The sequence below is a fragment of the Vicugna pacos genome, chromosome X (assembly GCF_048564905.1).
Source record: "Vicugna pacos chromosome X, VicPac4, whole genome shotgun sequence".
NCBI classification, from domain to species: domain Eukaryota; kingdom Metazoa; phylum Chordata; class Mammalia; order Artiodactyla; family Camelidae; genus Vicugna; species Vicugna pacos.
In genome coordinates this window covers 40,281,812-40,304,252 of record NC_133023.1, presented here as the reverse complement: position 1 = coordinate 40,304,252, position 22,441 = coordinate 40,281,812, and the positions used below count along the sequence as shown (strand labels likewise).

At 40.7% G+C, this 22,441-nt stretch overlaps 1 protein-coding gene and 1 non-coding gene across 2 annotated transcripts in view; both read right to left on the bottom strand.

The window, feature by feature from the left end:
• CLCN5 (chloride voltage-gated channel 5) overlaps positions 1-15,233 on the bottom strand; it is a 160,944-nt gene extending 145,711 nt beyond the window's left edge. Inside the window, exons 1-2 of the mRNA XM_006217837.4 lie at positions 15,009-15,233; positions 12,440-12,605 (exon numbers count right to left, since the gene is read on the bottom strand). Coding sequence (XP_006217899.2) covers positions 12,440-12,455 — 16 coding nt within the window. The 5' untranslated portion in view covers positions 12,456-12,605; positions 15,009-15,233. The remainder of the gene's footprint in view (positions 1-12,439; positions 12,606-15,008) is intronic.
• A 2,030-nt stretch (positions 15,234-17,263) lies between these two features.
• Positions 17,264-17,335, bottom strand: TRNAA-AGC (transfer RNA alanine (anticodon AGC)). Its single transcript has one exon. It is a non-coding gene; the product is annotated as a tRNA-Ala (tRNA).
• Between the last annotated feature and the right edge of the window lie 5,106 nt (positions 17,336-22,441).

Below are 22,441 nucleotides of genomic sequence, written 5' to 3'. Positions count from 1 at the left end.
CAAGTCAGGTATGGGTTTCAGTTAAGAATTTATTATTTAAAGGCATTACGGCTTGTAAACTAGTCAAGCAGTATTGAAAAGTGTCAAGTGAAAATGAAAATCCCCTAGCCACCCTTAATCTCCAAGGTAACAACTGCTAATTGTTTCATGTGCATCCTTCCAGAGAACATCTACGCATATGTAAGTATATGTACTTACAAACTCATCTTTCTCTACCCTATTCTGCTCTTCTTTCTGCTGCAACATAAGAGATCATACAATACCATTCTGCACCATTTTTCTCATTACATAGAGAGCCGCCTCACTCTTTTTAATGAAATACGTTCCATAGTGCGTAAACCCCATTCTCTCCATCTCTCCAACCAGTCTCTCATGATGGACGTCACAATTATCGATAGGGAAAAAATGGCAACAACGAGGCAACGAACCTCCCTGTAACAACTTGACTTCTATGCAGTTACTTTTTAGACTAGATTCACTGGGACAAAAGGTATATGGACTTCACGTTTTGATGAGGACTTCCAAGCTTCCCTCCAAATGGGCTCTAACAATTTATACTCCCACCAACTGCACAGAGAGTGGGTTTTTTAATCAATCATCTGGTCTGAAGTTCCTGCAGCTCAAATAGGGAACTAGACATTTAACAGAAAAACAGCAGCGCACTGATGACTTTGTCACATCTTTTACTTTAACACAGGCTAGAAAACCATGTGCCACAGCTGGTGGCAGTCACCCCATGCTGTGATTAGCCTTGCCCCCATACAAATGCAAATTTAGAGGGTGCTAATCCTCACAATTCATCCAGCTCTTTAAGTCAGGAATTCCTTAGGTTCAGAGATTTTATTGAGTGAATTCAGCACAGAAGAGAAACTTATACTGCTCCTGGCAACACAATTATCTCTAACACCAGGAGTGCGACATAATGGTGTGATAGAAGGTGGTTTCCACTCACTCATAATGTGTTAAAAGCATTGGCAATGGAGGTGCACTTTGAATATGTTACGAAATCAGTACAGCAGCCTGTTCTTGGGCAGAGGATGACCTGGTTGAGAGATTTTGCTAGTTTAAGACAATCAGGTTTATTTTTCCCCCCGGTGATCGTCAACATCTGCACAGAATCTAGTGAATCACACATCCAATAACACTTATTTCACATTTTGCAAAGCACTTTGGCATATTTTACCTTATTTAATCTTCATGGCAATTCTGGTAGGAAGGCCAAGCGGGTATCACTCATTAAACAAAGACTCAATGAACACAGAGTATGTGCCAGGTACTCTCTGCTAGATAGTTGGTTTGTCAAGATGAATGAGACACCCCCTGTCATTCACTGTTTTCCTGCCCAATCTATCCACAAAGCCTCCACACAGCACTCAGGATACTTGGTTACATGGCCTACAAAACCCCGTGTGATCAGCCCCCTGACCACCCTTCCAATTTCACCCCCGTGCCCCTTTCTACTGCATTCACTATGGTACAGCTGTACAGGACCAAGCTGGAGGAGATTCCAGGTTCTTTCCACCTCAGGGATTTCCGCTTTCTTTCCTCCACCTGGGGGATGCTCTTCCCCTAACTCCTACTTATCTTTCAATCTCCATTGAACCTGTCACTTCTTCTCAGACCCTTCCTCCCAATAAATTATGTCTCATTTCTTATTCCTTTTCATGGGACTTGACAGCACTCACGATACCCCGTAATGAAATCTCTGTGTATTTCTTTGCATTCCAACTCCCCCACACAACTGCAAGGCTTAGGAGGACAAGAATCAGGATTTTTACGGCCACTACTATGCCCGCAGCACCTGCCCTCTGCAGTGCCTGCTGCACAGAAAACATGAAAACCAAAGCACTGAACAGATACAGCCAATGCCTTCAAGAGAGATAGTCTGGTGGGGAAATACACAAAGAAGGAAAAGGCGAATTTTGCCAGAATTTTATGGGCAAGGTTGCAGGAAAGACCACAGAGAAGAGACGACTTCTGAGATGATGGCTGGAAGGTCAGTAGACATTTGCCAGGAAGGCGACCTACTGAAATGCTCTAGACCCCTAAGGGTGGAACACATGTGGGAAAAAGCGAGGACTGTGTAATGCTTCCCAGACTTTGGGCTTTGATATCTCGGTGGATGATGGTTAAATTATTCAATATGGCAAATGGAAGAGGAACAGGTTCTATCATATTTATTACCCGGATACATAACACAAGGGAAAGAAGCCCTTGGCAGTGTTGGGCATTTGGATGGTGGCCATTCCTCTGCCCACCTGCCTCTCACCACTCTCAGGCTAAACAGGAAAGATCATGATTTCAACCTGGGAATATTCAATGTTGAGTCATAGGTGGCCACACATCAGGCCAGGCCAAGGGAGGCCAGGGGAAGGACCAGAAGACTTAGGATAGAGAAGGCCAGGGGTTCCTCTAGATCAGAGCACTTTTTTTGGCCAGAAGATGTCGATGATGTCATTTAGTGTGCTTATCTTTTTGGGGGGGTGAGGGAGCAGAAGAGGAAAAATTGATGGGGGGAGGAAAAAAGAAAAAGAAAAATTCAGTGCCCAAACTAACTCACATGCCTGGTATTATCTCTTTCATTGCCACTCGACAGACCCTGTCCTGGATTTGGTTCTATGTTACAATTCCTGTGTTGCTCTTCACGGAAGTAGTCAGGGCAGAAATCCTAAATAAATACAATAAAATGCTACCTCATCCCTGAATGGTACTGGGTTGAAAAGCATGAAAATATGTCATTACTAACAGGGTTACCTCATCCTATGAACTCCACAACAGCTTCTCGGCTCTGACCACAGGTCTATAAATACCTCCGTGTTAACAGAAGGGTAGGAAGAAGTAGAAGAATCTGGCATTTGTTGCCACTCATAGTGAAACTTTCTAGTGCCCCCTCCCCCTGCCCTGCCACACACAGCACAGCATTTCATCAAACAGGAAGCTTTGAATCATAATTCTGGTGAAAACATGAGAACCTATAGTTTATTTCAAAACTGCTAACAGAGGGATGGGAAGAAAAAAAAAAACCACACATCCTGGAAGCCTCAATGACAAAACAATTCTTCTGGGGAAAAAAAAATCCTGATCTTTTCAAAGCCACAGTAAAGGAGGGGAAGTGATAGTAGGGAAAGACTAACACTGAGCAGAAAATTATAAAATAGCCAAGCTTGGCATGGGGGGTGGGGGGGAGGCATGAGGGGGCGTGTAAGGCAGCAGGGCTAAACAGACAGGCAGACAGACAGACAGACTGGCACTGATGATCAGGGACCCAGGATCTAACCCTGGCTCTGGGTACCATGTGACAGCCCCAGAATGAGTCTCCCTGGGCCTCAGTTTCTTCCTTCATAAGATGAGATGTTGGAAACAGATCACCTCCACAGATCCTTTCCAGTGTCAAAACATCCCTTTAAGAGCACACTGATTTTTTTTTTCCTGTTGAAATTATAATACCATCAGAAAAGCTACAATAGGCTGGGCAGTTTGGTGATTCGCAAGAAGCCGATGAGTAGGTATGATTATTATTATTTTTTATGGGTAGGGGATTTCCTCTTGGAGAAATGAAAATGTTTTGGAACTAGATAGTAGCTATGGTTGCACAACACTGTGAATGTATGAAATGTCACTAAATTGTACACTTTAAGATAGCTAAAGTGGTAATTTTTAGGTTATGTGTATTTTACCACAATAAAAAAAGAAAATTTGACCAAGACAAAAAAAATGAGCATTTATCTTTGGGATGCAATTTGTTTCCCTTAATTTAAAAATGTGGGGGTCCTACACTGTTGGTAGGAATGTAAATTGGTACAGCCAATATAGAAAACAGTCTGGAGGTTCCTTCAAAAACTAAAAACAGAATTATAGCAATCCCACTCCCAGACATATACTTGGAAAAGATGACAACTCTAATTCAAATAGATACACACACCCCAATGTTCATAGAAGCACTATTTACAATAGCTAAGACATGGAAGCAACATAAGTGTCCATCAACAGATGACTGGATAAAGAAGATACAGTACACACACACACACACACACACACACACACACAGTGGAATATTACTCAGCCATAAAAAAGACTGAGACAACACCATTTGCAGCAACATAGATGGACCTAGAGATTATCATACTAAGTGAAGTAAGTCAGACAAAGACAAATATCTTAGGATATAACTTACATGCAGAATCTAAAAACTAATACAAATCAATTTATTTACAAAACAGAAATAGACTCACAGATGTAGAAAACAAACTTATTGTTACCAAAGGGGAAAGGGGAGGGGAAGGAATATATTAGGAGTATGGGATGAACAGATACACACTACTGTGTATAAAACAGATAAACAACAAGGATCTACTGTATAGCACAGGGAACTACATTCAATATCTTGTAATAACCTATAATGGAAAACAATCTGAAGCTGTACACCTGAAACTAACACAATACTGTAAACCAACTATAGTTAAATCAGAAAAAATAAAATTTTAAAATGTAAGGGAACTCAATTACAGATGAATTCCAGCTTTAAAAAACAGAGGGATGATAAAATTAGAAAAATTATTTTTCAACAATTCATTGCCAAGTAATGCTAAAACTGTTATATGAATAGTTTGGGAAATAGGATATTCACAAGGTTTGAAAGTACCATGCCATAGATTTTTGAATTTAATTATCTATGAAAAACGGAACCTCAGCAATGGAGACACATGGCAGACACCACCTTAATAAGTGATTACCAATAATGGGATAAACTGACATGACATGTCTTCAACCAAAATGTGATGCAGTGGGACATACACAACATCACCTATGTAATTTTCTTGCCAATAATACATAACTGGAATCTAATCTCAAGAAAACAATCACACAAAGCCACACTGAGGAGTGTTTTAAGTGACAACTGTCCTGGACTCTTCAAAACCATCAATGTATTGAAATGAAACAAATAAACAAAGGAAAATGAACTGTACTTGACAAGAGGGGAGAAAAGGGAAAGATAATCAAATTAAATACTTGTTCATTGATTGGATACTAAATGTCCCCTCAAAAGATGCTATAAAAGATATTTCAGGATAGTGGAGAAAATGTAATTTAATTACAGGCTATATATTAGATAAAATTATTGAACAGATGATAATTCCTTGAGTGTAAGCGCTATTCTTGTTATGTAGAACATTCTTGCTCCCCTGTTCTTTTTTTTCTTTAATTAAAATTTTATTTTGAGGTTAAAAACTTCATTTGGAGATTCTCATGCAGTTGTAAGAAATAGTACAGAGAGATGCCATATACCCTTTTAGGTATGATTTTTGGGGGGGTTGGTTTTTTTGGGGGGTAGATAATTAGGTTTACTTACTTACTTATTTATTTATTTATTTATTTATTTATTTATTTTTAGAGGCAGTACTAGGCATTGAACCCTGTGCATGCTGAGCATGCGCTCTACCACTTGAACCATATATCCGTTCCCCACCCCAGGTATGATGATGATTAACCCCATTTTATAGATGAAGAGGGTGAGGCCCAAAGAGATGAAATAACTTGCCCTAGCTAGCAGTGATAGAGCCAGGATATGAACCCAGGGAGTCTTCCTCCAGGGACTGCCCTTGACCCCCCCCCCCATGAATCAAATGAGGTTTTTGGAGTTTAGGTAACTGGTTGCCAAATGGCAGAGCTGGGTTCAGATCCAAGTGTATTGGATTCCAAGGCTCATGTTCCTTCCACACTGCATGCTTGGGAAGGAATGGCTGGCTCTTAGAGACAATTTTCCTGAAAGACAGTTTTTGGTTACCCCCTTGATGTTTTTCACCATAATCCACCCCGCACCTGTTCTGCCCCGCTAAGGAGAGACGAAGAGCTCATTTCTTGCACCTGCTGCAGATGAGACACTGTGCCAGATAAAGAAAAAAAGAGGGTACAGCTCAGTGGTAGAGCACTTGACTGCAGATAGAGAAAAACACAGGGGAATCAGGGCTCTGCTGTGTAATTTCCCCATTTTTGAACAGCTCCCTGTCTCCAATCTCACTCCCTAAAGAGTTTTTGGAGTCAATAAGAGAGATGGACAAAAAGTACAAGAGTACTTGAGGAAGTATTAATAGCAAAATAACTGCTCTAACCAAACCCCCAGGGGTTTGGTTGGTTGTTTATTTTTTTTTTAATTTGGGGGTAGAGGAGGGCACAGAGTGGCTGAGACAGTCATCCGGAAGCCCACATAATTCACTTCTTGTTGGAGGCACTGTATTTTCTATTCATTTCCAAATTAAGTTGTTTTCTCATTTTTAAAATAATGTGTATTTATTATATAAAATTTGGAAAATAAAAGTATAAAAAGGGAAAAAAATAAATGCACCCTACTACCTGGGGATAGCCACTTTAATAGCTTTGGATAATTCCCAACCATTCTGTATTTATCGTCACATCCCTGGGTGTTCATGTAACATGTCAACACAGAGAGATATATATAAATCCCCATTTAAATTGAAAAGACAGAAATGGGATAATTTCATACTCTGCCATTATATCATGAAGAGTTTCCTCAGCATTGGTCTTGATTTTTAATAGCCAGATATTTTACTCTGTGGACCTGCTGTAATTTGTTTACATTCCCTACTATGGAAATTATGTCTTCAATTTTTCACGATTTATAAAAGACTTTAGTATATAAAGCTGTCTACATCTATTGGATACTTCCTTCAGAAATTATACTTTTAAAAATTAACAACGTATGTATGACTGAAACATGATGCTGCACACCAGATACTGACACACTGTAAAATGATTATATTTCAATAAAAAGAGAATGCAAAAAAAATTTTTTTTAATTAACAAGGAACTCATGTTATGTACAGAAAAACTGGAAGACACAAATAAGCAAAAATCAAGTCAACTGTAATTTCTCATTTTAATACTTTTGTGTCTATCACTGAGACTTTTTTTAATACTTTTGTGTCTGTCACTCACTTTTTATATGAAACATACATGGACACAACACATAGATTAAGATGGGATCATACTATTAATAATAAAAGTAACAGTTACTAAGACTAGTTATCATGTACTGAGTACTTACCACATGCCAGGAACTGTGATTTTATTATTTAATCCTTGCAACCACTTATGTATTAGCTCAGCAGTTCCCAAACTTGTCTGCATATCAGAGTCACCTGGGAGGCTTCAAAATTCCTGAGCACTGCATCCCATCCCCAGAGATAACGGATTTTATCCACCTGGGTGAGCCCTGGGCTTGGGTGGGCTTCAGCGATCCCCAGGTGATCCTGATGAGCATCCAAGGTAGGAACTGTTAGGTTCGCTGCTATTTTATCCCTTTTTTAACTGATGTGGAAGTTAAAGAACACTCACGTAGGTAACTTCCCACAACCATGTGGCTGATAAAGCTGGGATTTCCATCCAGCTCTATGCCTAGAGCCGACACTTTAAACTGTTAATAATTTGAGACCTGCTTTTCCCCACTCCCCACCATTTAACACCGTATCATGAACCTATTTCTATGTTAATAAGTATGACTCCACATTATCATCTTTAATAACTATAGAATTCCATTGTATTGATTCATCAGAATGCAAGGGTTATCAATTTTCCCCACGAGAGAAAAATGCTACAATGTATATCCTTATTGATACACCTTTGTGCACATCCTTCATTATTTCCTTAGGATGAACTCCAAGAAAAGGAATGACTGGGGCAAAAGGTGAAGACGTTTTTAAAAGCTTTTGATAAATCTAGCCAAATTGACATTCCCACTAGGCATGTATGTGAATGCCTGCTTCCTCATGTCTCTGCCAAAGCTGTGTTCTCTCATTTCTTTTTAATTACTGCAAATTATGTTTGAAAAAATGGTACACCATTTACTTCTCCCTTTCTTTGCTACTAAGAGGGAACATTTTTTCACATTTATTGGCCATTTGGATTTTTTATGTATTTTTCTCTTCTCATCCTTGGCACATATTTCTAGTAAAATATTTGTATTTTTCTTATTGTACTGTAAGTCTTTATAGATTAATTAAAAGCCAGTAAATAAATGCATGGAAATTCTAGAGCTGAAAATTCAATATCTCATATTAAGAATTTATTGGATATGCAAAATAGAAGCAAAATAGTAAGATTGTGAACTAAAAAAAAAAAAGTTCACTATAAATACCCAAACTGAAGACAATTGGGAAATTAGTGAAGAAGAGTCTTTTAGCAATTTATTTCTAGTTTTCTCATTAACTTTATTCATGACTTCGTGTAGAAATTTTTAATTTTCATATAGTTGATGACATTACTATTCTACCTTTTAGATTATGCATACAAATATCTTTCCTATTTTTATATAATTATAGAGATTATAATTATAAAAATATAAAGGTTATATAAATATTCCCTATACAAGTATTATAAAGATAATTATAAAAATATAAAGATTATAGAAATATCCTATATTTTCTGAGTTCCTTTATCATTTCTCTTTTTTTAACTTTTAATTCTTTAATGCAGCAGTTCCCAAACAGGATTACACATCAGAATTACTTACAGAAGTTCTTTAAATGCTCATGTCTTAAGATTGAATCTCAATTTGCGAGGATGGGATCTGAGCAGGAATATTTTTTTTGACCATATAGTTCCTTTTTTAAAAATTTTAATGTCTTTATTTTTTAATTTTTTATTTGCATTATTTTCATTGGAGTATAGTTAGTTTACAATGTTGTGTCAATCTCTGGTGTACAGCATACTGTTTCAGCCATACATATACACATATATTCATTTTCATATTCTTTACAATTATAGGTAGGAATATTTTTAAAAGCAATTCCAATACCCCTCTCTCCTTTCTTAAGGAACACTATTTTACACCTTCAGAATTTATGTTGATGTCCTTTTTCCCCAATTACTCCAGCACATTTGTTAAACAAGGCATTTCTTCAAGTTGAAATGCTGCCTTTATCCTTGTTGGTAAGTTCTGTGAGAGCAGAGACCACAGCCGATTTTCCTGACCATTGATTGCATCTCTAGCCCCCAGCACAGTGCCTTGTGCACAACTGGTGCTTGATATTAATTGAAGACATAAATGACACCTGACAGCACAATCTCCACCCTCATCCCACTCCACACTGGCTAGTACTCTCGTCAATATTTTCTTGACTATCAGTCCAATCAAACTGATGTTATTAATGATGGCCTTGAGTTACTCAGTCATGCTCAACACACTCTGTTTAAAGTGGCCAGGAAATGTATTAGAGGACTCCATCCAATGAAGCCAAAATAATAATGTTGGCCAAGTTTCAGAGGAATGTGACTTCTGATCAGATTCTCCATGGAGGAACTAGACAGCACTGACCCGAGAGATTAACGACACTTGGCTTCCTCTAGCTCTTCAAGTTCCTCTACCAGCTCCAGAGACTGACTCAGAGCTTCCCTGAGCTGGGGACAGACCCAGACATTCCCTCTTCCACGAGTCCACGGAAAGAAAAACTGGAATAGGGAATCAGGAGACCTGGGTTTCAGTCCTGTCACCACAATCATCCTGTTTGATAGTGAGCCTGTCGCTTAACGTCTAGGGGTTGGGCTAGACGTTTTCTAAGGATCTCTTCAGATCTGAACCTCTACCTAAAGACCCAAACAGACTACTACAGGGCAGGCCTTCCAAGGACAACCTGAAACTCCCTCCACAGAAGAGGGTCCCAGTCCTATTCCGGGCTATAGCAAATAATGGTAATAGAAGTAGTAACAGTAATAGAATAGGAGTAATAGTAACAGCCATTGCTAAATTTTACTTATTATATGCTAGACAATATTCTAAACCTTTTACTAATAATAGTGGCACACATACTTACATGCCACTTACTATGTTCCCAGCATTTTGCTTAATATTAATTTAATCAATCACCACAACCTTATAAGGTGAGTTCTACTGGTATCTCTATTTTACAAAGAAGAAAACCAAGAGACAGAGAAGGCCTTGCCCAAGATCTCACAACTACCAAGTAATGAAACCAATGGAGTTGAGCTCAGACCCATACTTTTAACTCCTCTACCATACCACCACCCAAACTATCATTGCAACTATGCTCGTCACTTCAGAGGTTGCACAAAACAGAGAGTGAGTTGCAGTTACTTATGTGGAATACTCCCTTCTTCACTAATGCAAGAAAAATTGTTTTCCTCCAATTTTAAGCAGATCAGACTTCAGGGCCTAAGATGGCAAAAATATATTACTTATTAAGAAATTATGACATTCGTGTTAAGAATTGTGATCCATTAAAACGTCTCATTAACAAATAAATCATTAACTACTTAATGACATTGCCATTAAGCAGAAAGAAAACACACCAGCTCTTTACGCCTCATTAGGAACAAAACTCTAGAGCCCCACGAGCCGAAACTCCAATTCCAGACTCTCCGAACTGTCTTTTCAACATCAACCTGACGGCTCTCAGGTGTCTCAAACAGAACAGGTCAAACCAAATGCAGGACACTGACTTCCCACCATGCCCACGCCCTTCTCACCACCCTATAAGTTGGCCATCTCACTGGCGCCATCCCCAGGCACCCAAACTGGGTGTCAACCCAAGCTCGGTTCCTCTGGCATCCACAGACCGTTTCTAGAATTCATCCCATTCTATCTCTGCCCCTGCTGCTGGCTCAGACTCTCACCATCTCTCCCCTAAACCACTATGCCGGACACGTCCCATTTGGCTCTGTGCTTTCACTCTCCCCGGCTCCAACCCCACCTCGACGCTGCCGCCAAAGTAATCTTTCGCAAACAAAATCTGATTATGTGACTTCCCTGTTTAGAATCTTTGTCTTCGGGATCAAGTGGAAAATCCTTCCTGGAATATACAAGGTTCTTTATTATCCAGCCTCTGACTACCTTCCCGGCTTCATCTGAGGTCGTGGCCCACACATCTCACACGAGGCCAACCGAGCAACTGGGAAGTTCCCAAACAGTGCTCCTCTGTCTGCCCAGAATGCAATTCTCTCATTCACCCCTCCGGCAAACTCCCACTCATCTTGTTCAGCCCAGCTCAAAATTCAGAGTTCATCACACTTTTCTCTGAGTTATTATTGCATTTTATACCTCTCCCTATGATAACACATATTCAACCTGATGCCATTATTTGTTTATATGCTTGTCTCTCCCATAAGACAAGGAACTCTCTAGGTGTCTGCATCTTACGCATCTCTGTATTTTACTTCTTTTTTTTTCCTTTCTTTTTTTTAAATTAGTACCTTTTGGGAGGGGGTGATTAGGTTTATTTATTTATTATGGAGGTACTGGGGATTGAACCCATGACCTCATGCACGCTAAGCATGCACACTACCACTGAGTTACCCTCCCCCCATATTTTACTTCTTGAATGAAAGGATGTCTCAGGACTTAAACAAGAATATCCAAACTGCGCCTGATAAATGCCCACTGTGTGAGTCAAAGCAGGTGTAACAGGCTGAATCTCATTTCACCAAGTATCTTTAAATTGACAACCATCGCATATCAAAAATACTTGTGATAGCTGTAACCACCAGGAGACAGTTTTCAAAGATACATCGGACCACCAACAAACCTACCTGTTGACTATAGATATTCGCGCTCCTGTCATTCTCCTCCATCTAAGTGGTCCTTCACCTTTTGCGGGTCACAGATCAATGTGGGCAGTGTTTGTCCACCATTTCTTAAGTCCATACTCCCTTTTGATAAACACAAAAATGCCCCCCGCCCCTGGAGATTTTGATACTCTCCCAAAGGGTGCAATTTGCAACCCCACCAGAAATACAAAGTAACTTTATACGTGGTAAGATTTCACAGGTTCACAAAGAGATATAATCCATTAGGCAAGTTGAGCTTGGCTCTCAGGTTGCTGCACAGTATGAAAACAGGCATTTTCCTTCTATCACCAAAAATAAACACTGTAACATTAGATACCCTTTAAAATCTTTTTTGGGAAGAGGAAGCCAGGGAGGTGCTGACATCTGTCTCCCCCACCTCTGAGAACCTTATGATGGAAATTTGCCAGAGACAAATAAAAACCAGAAATATGGGGGTGGGGGTTGGGTATATCTTGGTGGTAGAGTACATGCTTAGCATGCACAAGGTCCTGGGTTCAATCCCCAATACTGCCATTTAAAAAAAACCAGAAATATGAAAAAATGTCCTCCGTTTCCTCACACATAAACCCCACGAGCTCATGTTCAAATGCTTCTGGCACTACATTTTCCTGCTACTCTGCCCCTCGCCCCACACACACCCCTCCACCCCTTCTTAAAAATGATCTTAACTTTTAGCTAGCAGCAACTCCTTTTAAACTAACACGCTTGGTCCCAGCAAAGACAAAGGGTTAAATTATAGAACCAGCTAGCTGGCTGCCTGCCACTGGCTTGGGGGTTGGGTTGGGACGGAGGATAGAGGAGGAGGAAAAAGCAGTGAGAGAAGTAAGTGCTAACTTCTTACCCTGCCACATGGCCATCTTGCTGCTCTTCTCTTCCACGCTGGGGTCTCAGGCTCAGAGGTTCCCAGACCCGCCCCCCTCTCCAGTTTTGGAGGGAGACTTGACTGGGATGGAGATGCAACAGCAGCTGTGTTGTCTTGTTTTCTGCAAGATGCTCAAGGCCCAAACCTGAAAAGTGTCAACAGAAAAATGAATACCTATATGAAAAACAAAAACATGTTCATAGGTAAACAACAAGTTTCTAATGTATGGCACAGGGAACTAGACTGAATATCTTGTAGTAACCTATAATGATGAAGAATATGAAAAGGAATATATGTATGTATACATATGACTGAATCACTATGCTGTGCACCAGAAATTGACACAACATTGTAAACTGACTACACTTCAATTAAAAAAACAGAAAAAAACACATTCAAATCCTTGAAAATTATCTCCTGCAGGCACGGACAGGGTCAAGTTTCCTCTTAAGCAGCAAGGTATGGCCGAAGAAAGAATGCGGAGATCGCATAATATTGCAACTGAGTGTTGTCTGATTCTGCATGAATCACTGGATCTCCAGTAAATGGCTTTCAGAATCTCAAAGGATGACTGGTTGGATGAGATAACCATTAAGTGTCTCTCCCTTATTGAAATGTCACAATTTGGGGAATGAAGAACAGCATAATATCATGCCTTCCCTCAACGCCCCCCCAAATGCTCAACTTTACATTAAAAAAATATTAGAAAGGAGAGCAAATTTTGCAACTAAAGTTTTCAAGTAGATCTCATAGAGAAAAAGAAAAGAGATGTAATAAAACATGAATATATATTGATAGATGTGTGTTTATTGCCATTTTGAATGAAAAATATGAAAATGAATATATGTACATATGTGTATCACTGGAACATTATGCTGTACAGCAGAAAGTGGCACATTGTAACTGACTGTACTTCAATTTTTTTTTAAAAGGTTTAGAGCAATGTCCTTTGGGTCTTGGGCCTTCCTCTCCACTCCACTTCATTATACTTTCCCACTTTCCCAATGTCCTGTAGGGAGCATAGATTGCTTTTCAAATCAGGCAGGAAAAGATCCAAAGGAAAAGAAAAATGTAAAAACAGAATGCCAATTTAAGTAAGGCCAAATTGTTTCAGATAATTCCTATTGTTAAAATGTCAAATTCAGTCTTAGGACAATACCATTTGCAAGGATATGAAAGACGCTAGAAAGGGGGAAAAATGATAGGTCTGGCTACTTCGTTTGATTCTGAGGTTTAATAATATATTAAACACTTTGTCCATTTAAACAAGTTCTTAATTAGCACATTGATCTTTCTTATTTGGCATACAAGCCAATCTGATTTTTCTAAGAAAAGAAGTCCTCACCTTTTTGACCTGGTGAACTTCAAAGCAGATTGCTATGTCCATAGCTTTTCTATAAGCAACACCTCCACCCAACGAAGTGAAAGCGCTCACGCATACATACTGAAGACTAATAGGAACATAAGAGCCATCATTTGGCCTTTTTTAAGTGACTTTTTTTTTTAAGGGCGAAAGTGTGAATGTGCTTCCCAAAAAGCCAAGAGAGAAAAGACAATGCTTTGGATAAGGAAAGGCTCGCAAAGTCCAAGAAAACTAGGAACTCACAAAATCCCAGGATGAATTCGCCAGGAAAAAACGCTCTGATGACTTATCTGGAACCTGGGACAGTTTGTTTTGGTTTGCCTTTTTTCCCCCTCGTATTTAGCGTGCAGTTAAATAGTACTGAGCCGCGCCTCATGGGGCCAGGAGAATTTAACATCTCCCAAGTCAAACTCGTGTAGCTGCCCATAAACGTACGAAGTTTCTGTAAAGCAGATTCTTAGTGGCTCTTCATGCTCCACACTTCTGGATTTCCCTCACTTATTAGGGGTAGCTTACACTGACGTTATCATACGGGCACACGTACAACTTCACCTGGCACTCCAGAAAACTGATTTGCTCGGAAAGGTTAATACGGTAAACGCGCATCAACGTGAAGGTAAAGTTTTCCCCTTTTGGGTGAAGGCGCTCAAGCGCAAGCCTGGCAAGTCTGGAGAGAACCAGCTCCCTGCGTTAAGTGGGAAAAGGAAAATGCAGCGACTACTTTTCCAAGAGTCTGGACTCTGCTTCACTACGACCCACACAAACCTGCCAGTCCAGAGCAAGAGAGAAGAATGGGGCCTCAATAGGGCTTTACCAGCCAAAGTCACCCTGCCTCAGTCCTGGAAGGGGGACGTCTGCAGCTAACCTCCTCCATTCAAAAGCGAGACAGGCTTGGCGCGGCTCCTCGAGGAAACTTCGCTGGGACAGCGCAGGGACCCAGGCTCAGAGAACAGGGCTGGGCTCTCGGAAAGATGCCGCCCTGCACTGGCCAGAACTGGCTGCTCTAACTCCCCCGAGTGCCAGGCGGCGGCGGCCGGGCACGGGGAAGCCCCATCTCCGGGGAGCCGAGCCAGCGGGGGAGCGCTTCCCCTGTGTCGCTGCGCCCAGGGGGTGATCCGAGGGTGGGCCGGGGGCCAGCGGCCCACCAGGGACCTGCTGGGGTCGGGACAGCCCATTGGTCTTTACCTGTCGCCGAGGTCAGCAGCGGCGGAGCCCGCGTCCGCCGCCGGCGGGCCGAGCGCTCAGTCGGCTCTGGTGTCCGGGACACTAAGTTGAGCTAGCGCCCCACGTAGCCGGCAGAGCTTCATTCACAGCCCAGCCGGGAGGAGGGGGAGCGGAGCGGGCGCGCGGCTCATGTGACAGGCGCCTCGCAGGGATCGGCCAGGCACGGCCGCCGTCTGCGCGTGCGCGTTCCGGCCAGCCCTCTCCGCGCACCTCCGTGGAGCCCGGGACGAGGTGATACACGCCCGGGAGGCAGCAGGGCGGGGAGAGCCGTGGCGAAGGCGGTGCTGGGAGGAGTTTCCGCGCGCGCAGCCGCAGTAGGTCGGCCTAGCTCGCTGCCATATTTAATGAGGACTGGGCGGGTCCTAACCCAGGGCGGGGCGTGTTAATTGCTTTTGAAAAAGAAATACTCTTTTATGTTTCACTGTTTCGAGCCAGCGGTACGGTTTTTTGGTTTTGTCCCTAGAACAAAACTGTTTATCCTGAGCTTTTGGCCCACCGAATAGTTAGTAGTAGAAATCTAATACTAATTACATTAGCTCACGTATTTTTGAGCCTCCAATTATATGTCAGGCACTGTTCTGTGCCCTTTACTTTTTTTCATCTCATTTAATGTGCACAGTAACCCCACTGGGGTACGTACTATTATTTCGCCACTTTTATTCATAAGAAAACAGAGGCACAGAAAGGTTAAGTAACTTGTCCGAGCTCACATAACAGTAGTAGTATGAATAGTGATCAAATACAGTGATGTTTATAACAGCCAACTTGATCCTCATAGCAGCACTGGAAAATCTACCCTGCAATTTTTGGTATTATCTCCAATTTAAGAATTGCAAAACAGAGGCTCAGAAAAGCAAATGTCATAGGACTAGTAAGGGATAGAAACTGGGATTCCCACCTAGGTCTACCTGACTCCAAAGCCCTTGCCCTAGGATTAGCCCCTCGTTTTACAAAAGAGAAAACAGGCCAATGGGGGTACGTTGACCTACTTAACATGATCCAGCTAATTATTAATTGGCAGGACTGAGACCGGAATTTATATTATCAATCCAGGTAATCTAACTAGAACCCTGGAACTCTAATTCAGAGTATACTATAGTGAACAATTTTGAACGCCTACTTTGGGCAAACTAAGTGGTAAGGGAAACAAAACCTGTATCCTAAACCAATCAGCCCAAGGCCACCAAAGACAAAAAATCTAATCAGAAGAGTCTGGCTTTTTGACCCATTGCAACGAGGGAGATTGCACACCAGAGAAACCACAGGGCATCTCACCAAAGAAAAAGAGTCATTATGGTATTGGGGGGAAGGGTGGAGTTTAAGTGAATTTTAAATGAAACATTGTTTTGTTTTGGTAAGCTCAAAACAGGGCTGTGTGAAGTGGTCAACGACAGGTCTGGACTTCGAAGTGAACCGAGTCCTGTTTCCTTGGGAACCAGAAAGTAAAGATAGATGTGGAATGTTGTGTCCAGATACCCCTTATCTGAAGGTCTGCACCTGGATTGGAAATTGAGGCTGCTTCTCTGGGTCCAAGAAATTTATGTCCTCCAGACAAAATGTGGGATGTTTTATTCTCACTGATACGATTTCAAGCAGCAAAGTTTCTGATAGTCTATGATTGTAGAAAACAAAGTTTCTCAGTGAACAAAAAACATGGCGGTAACTCAAATAAGAGGGTTGTTATCCTCTCTTACAGCTGCAGCATGTCGTGGGGAGAAATATTGTTGTCTGTTAAATTTGCAGCTGGTTTTATCTATGGCTGTTATGGCAGCCTGATGAATGGACAGGATTTTGCTTTCACAGTCCAAGCTCATTTTTACTTTCTCACCTGGTAACATTTAGTCCCTACGTTCAGGCACTTACAGTATATAGGTGGGTGGGTGGGTGGAGAATAACCATAAGTATCTAAGAATTGGGGCAGGTTGTGCTGAATCCTCTGATGATGGTAATTGTAAGTGGGGGTAACACTTCCTATAAAGGTGTGCAGGCAGCAAATCACATATGAAGACCTATTGAGTCGTCCTCTGTGGTTGAAGCTTAGGGTAAACAAGTGTACGGAAGTTGTAGGAGGTGTAACCAGAAGATAAATCGAGTCCCAATTTTGGAAGATCCTGAGTGTTGGACTGAGATATGTACTTAATTCAGAAAGTGATTGAAAGAAAACTAAGGTTTTTGAGCAAGGTAATCCCTTTATTGGAAGGCTTTTTTTTTCTTTATGAGGGTACTGGGGATTGAACCCAGGACCTTGTGCATGCTAAGCACACACTCTACCACTAAGCTATACCCCCACCCCCATTATTAAGGTATAATTGACATATAACATTATAGTAGTTCAAAGTGTGCTAAATGATTCGCTATTTGTATCTATTGCAATATGATTACCACAGTAAGTCTAGTTAACATCTGTCACTCTTCTTTAAGAAGGTAAATTGGGGTAATTGTTCAGGGAGAGGTTTGTTTGCTTGTTTGCTTTTGTCACTGCAGGATAGGAGAAACCAGAGCTTATTTGTAAGTTAAGCAGGAAGAGCCACTATTGAAACAAATTGAAGAGGCAAAAAAAAAAAAATGGGGGTAAGGAATGGAGTATAAAATACATGGGGAGATAGAAATGAGATGCAAAAGACAAGATAAGCTTGGGAAAGATGCCTTTTCCTGTGAAACCAGCAAAAGAGGGTTGAAGGAGAGCATCTGGTTGGAAACTATCTATCTCTGTAAAGTAAGGAAATATTAGCTTTACTTGGAGTATAGATTTATTTGGGAGAGCTTGGGCAGGAGTGATTTAGTATGAGAGGGGCTGCAGTACACACAGATTACCACATGGTGTCGCCACTGACCGCTGACAATTTGGAGGGCTCCAGTTGGGGATTTTAGGAGTACGTTTCGAAAAAGAACATTCTATCTTTTCCAGTTTGCAAAACAAAACCAGTTATGGGAATGGGTTCTGGAGCCAGACTGCCTGGGCTCAGAACCAACCGGACTCAAACACTTACTGTGTCACCTCGTTCAAGTTTCACTCTCCAGTTGGATAATAAGATAAAATGTATTAATAGATGTAAAACAGTTGGGGAAGATTAAATGCACAATAAATGTGAGCTAGGATTACTGTTGATGGTGGTGATGACTAATAAGACTTCTTTGGATCCACAAGTGTTGCAAGAGCTATTATATGGTGAGTAATGAATGCCTGAACAGCAATACCTATCCAAGCAAAGTGGTTAAAATGTGGAGCTAATGAGGCAAAGTTAATAATTTAATCAGGAGGTATGGATTCTGTTAACTGTGTTCTGTTCCCCATGAGAACCTTAGCCAGGTGCCCCGCAAGTGTGTATACAAGGTCACAAGTGGATCTGGGCAAAAGAGTGTAGATAGATCCACATAAGTGAGACCCTGTACTCTCCTCCCCCTTCCTTGGAAAAAATTGAAACAATGTCCTGTCCCACCCCCCACAGTGGTCAACAGACTTTTGGTCAAAAGCCATTTTGGGTCTTCCAAAGTAAAGAGTAAACACAAGGTGATCTTAGAAGTCAATTATAAAGAAAGAATAAAGCAATGAGTTTCTCTGTATTATAAAAGGTAGCACTTTAGAGTTCATTTTTCAAAAGAAAAACCTCCAGAGCAGTAGGTCACAGTGACACCAAACTGCCTGTCCAAAGCACCTTTATCTTTAATTTTGAAATTGTGATTGCAAATCCAGACTGAAATAGTTATGAGTCCATCACCACGTAAAGGAGTAAGTGAATATTTCTGGTATTGTCCTTATTTCTTTATTCTACATTTTTTGGAACCCTTACTATTGTGCCAGGCACCGTGTTAGACCCGAGAAATGCTAGTTTTAAAATAAAATACATAGGGTGCCCAAGAAATGCCTGGAACAGTTCTAGAAAAAAAATGGGAAAAATAAAAAGAAATGAACAAAGTTCTCTAGCTCAGTAGGTTAAGAAATTCTGAAAAATGATCTGGGATCATTTGTAATCACCTTGTACCTGGAGAGCTGAGTATTAAAATTAACAAATGGCTTCTAGAACATAATGGTAGGTAACATCATGATTGGAGAAACACTACTGAAAATTACAGTGATATACCATCAGTAAAACATACAAATGTTGGTAATATACTGTGTTGACAAAGCTGGAGGGCTGGAAGAATCCTTTCATAAGTTGCTGGTGAGAGTGCAATTAGTCAATTGAGGACAATTTTGCGATAATTATAAAATTACAAGTACATGAGACTTTGATCCCCAAATTCCATTTTTAGGAATTTCTCCTTCACTTATGTTTGCATAGGGGTAAACTGTTGTCTGCAATTGTTTGTAATAATAAAAAATGAGAGACAATCAGATCTCCCTCAACAGAGAATTCATCGAATAATAGTACATCTCTCCAATGAGAAAGCTCTTTGTTTACTTATATGTAAAGTTCTATGAAAAAAGCAAGTTGTGGAGCTGTGTACGTTCTCAATTTTGTACCATGGAAGTGTATAACCTGTTCAATTATGTATCTTAAAAAGTAATATAAAAAATTTTGAATAGCCTGTCAAGTATGTTTAAATTTTTTTTCAAATCATGCTTTTGTTTCCCCTTCCAGTTTTATTAAGATGTAATTGACATAATTGACACACATTGTATACTTTTGGGGGGTGGGGGAGTTAATTAGTTTTTTTAATGGAGGTACTGGGGATTGAACCCGGGACCTCATGATTGAACCCGGGAGCTCGTGACTGAACCCGGGAGCTCGTGATTGAACCCAGGACCTCATGCATACCAGGCATGCATGCACTCTGCCACTGAGCTATACGCTCCCCCACAAGAATAGTGTTTAGATTGAAGAATGAGATGGTCTGCTTATAGCCTTAGTGTCAGCTAAAGAAAGAGCCTATTAGCCTGTGAGCATATACTAGAAAGTCTATATTATGCAAAAACCCCGTCTTTATAATTCTCTAATTGGACCAAGCAGAATTTTTAACAGATGGTTTTCGTGAGAAAGTTGGTGTTTTAAAAATCTCATATCAGATTGCCCTCTATTTGAGAGGAAGTCCAATTCTGTCTAGATTAGAGCTGCTAGCATCTAAGGGGGCAAATAGGAGAGTTCGTTTAGGGAGTGTTTTTGAGAATTTGCAGGTCTCTAATCTGTATTCCATCCAACTGTGTTGAGCCTTCTGTTCATTGCAGGAGTGGAAGCACAGAGCATGACGGTGGTAGTTTCTCAGAACCAGTGTGATCCCTGCTCACCCACTACCGTGAGAGCTCCTTGAGGGCACGGTCCATGTTCTTTCTATTCATCACAGCTGAGCCTTTCAAACCATTTGTGGCAAAGGACCATTTCCCCCCAAATCCATCGTGTACCAAAACTTTTATAAAATACAGTAAAAATGAATTGCTAGAAAAATGAAATCAAAACAAAGATAGACAAAATACAAGCCCGATTCTTTTACGATTGTAGTCAACAGACATGAGACTCCTCTGTCAAGTTTTTGTTAAGGTTTCGAAACATTTACACTCAATTTCTTGTGGCGGATGAGCCATAAACAGTTTGTGGACTGGCGCTGGGCCAGCGACCACACTTTGAGTAAGTATTGCTTTACAGAACCACCACAGTGCCCAGCTCACAGTAGGCATTTGAAAAATGCGGGGTTGGCGACATCATTCTTCCAGTGCTTTCTATTTGCAGAGTGTTTGCACATCTCTCTCCCCCTTCTACCCTCACACCACCTTCAGAATTAAGTGGAGCAGATTTTATCGTTCCCATTTGACAGAAGAGAATGATTGAAGCATGTACATTAAGTGATTTACCTGGTCTGAACAATCCAGATTAGTCTGTGACTCCTATTGCACTTGGCAGAAGGGGCATTAAAAAAGCCCTCCAGTCAAAGAGAACCTCCCAAGAATTCCACCAATTAGAAAAACTCGCCTTAAGCTTTCCAAAAGACCGTGCATGACTTGATGGAAAGAACAGAGGGTCTGATCAGAGAGCTAGCTTGGAATCCAGGCTTGAGCAAGAGATTTTTACCTCTGAGCCGGTCTCCTTATCTCTAAAGTGAAAATAATGATAGCTTCTCCACAAAGCTGCGCTGAGAACTCAATGCTGAAAGGAAATAGCCAGCTACAGAGTTCAGAAATAATGGCTATTATTAAAATCAGGCTGGGTTTAGAAGGACCCGCATGAAGGACTTGCTCTGTGATCTAATCACGTGGGATGCGCGCCATCTACTGGTGGAGTAGAGAACATGGCTCTGGGATAAGAATGTTGCTCTCTGTTACAAATGGGATCACTGAATCGAATCGTGCCCATCTTGTCTTTCTTTTTGAGTTGGTTCCTCCTTTCCAACAGCAACGAGATGCCTCTTCTGCTCGAGGGTGAAAACCAGGTTGGAAACATGGTCTTCCACCTCCAACTGGCAGTAACAAGGCCACGCCCCCTTTCCAACATGGTATCAGAGGTCAGCTAAACAGACGATTTAAATATAAGACCCAGAGTTTCATCACATAACATCAAAAATGTCCAGGATGGAAATGAAAGAACTTGTCATAACAGGAAACAAGGTAATCTCGACTGAAATGAAAAACAACCAACAGACACCCAGACCTATGTCACAGATGTTGGAATTACATGACAAGGATCTTAAAGCATTCCACATAAAAATGCTTTGAAGAGCAGTTCTGAACAGGTTTGAAATGAAGGAAAAATAGAAAGTCTCAGCAAAGAAATAGATGATATAAAGGAGAACCAAATAGAAATTTTACTCTTAATATAGCTTTTTATTGAAATATGGTTGATTTACAACATTGTATTAGTTTCAGGTATACAGCATAGTGAATGATTCAGTATTTCCACTGATTATCCTCCATTATAGGTTATTACAAGATAATGGCTACAATTCCCTGTGCTATACAGTATATCCTTGCTGCTTATCTATTTTATACATAGTATAAAATCCCATACCCCTAATTTGTCTCTCCCCTCTTCCCTCTCTCATTTAATAACCACAAATCTGTTTTCTATACCTGTGAGTCTGTTTCTGTTTTGCATATACATTCCTTTGTATTTTTTTAAGATTCCACATATAAAAGCTATCATACAGTATTTGTCTTTCTCTCTCTGACTTATTTCACTAAGCATAATATTCTCTAAGTCCAATCATGTTGCTGCAAATGGCAGAATTTCCTTTTTTATGGCTGAGTAATGTAACACACACACACATACATCTTCTTAATCCAGGCATCTGTTGATGGGCACTTGGGTCGCTTCCATGTCTTGGCTATTGTAAATAGTGCTGCTATGAACATTGTGATACATGCATCTTTTCAAATTAGCATTTTCTCTTTTTTTCTGGATATATACTCTAGAATTAAATTGCTGGATCTAATGGTAGTTCTATTTTTGTGTTTTTGAGGAACC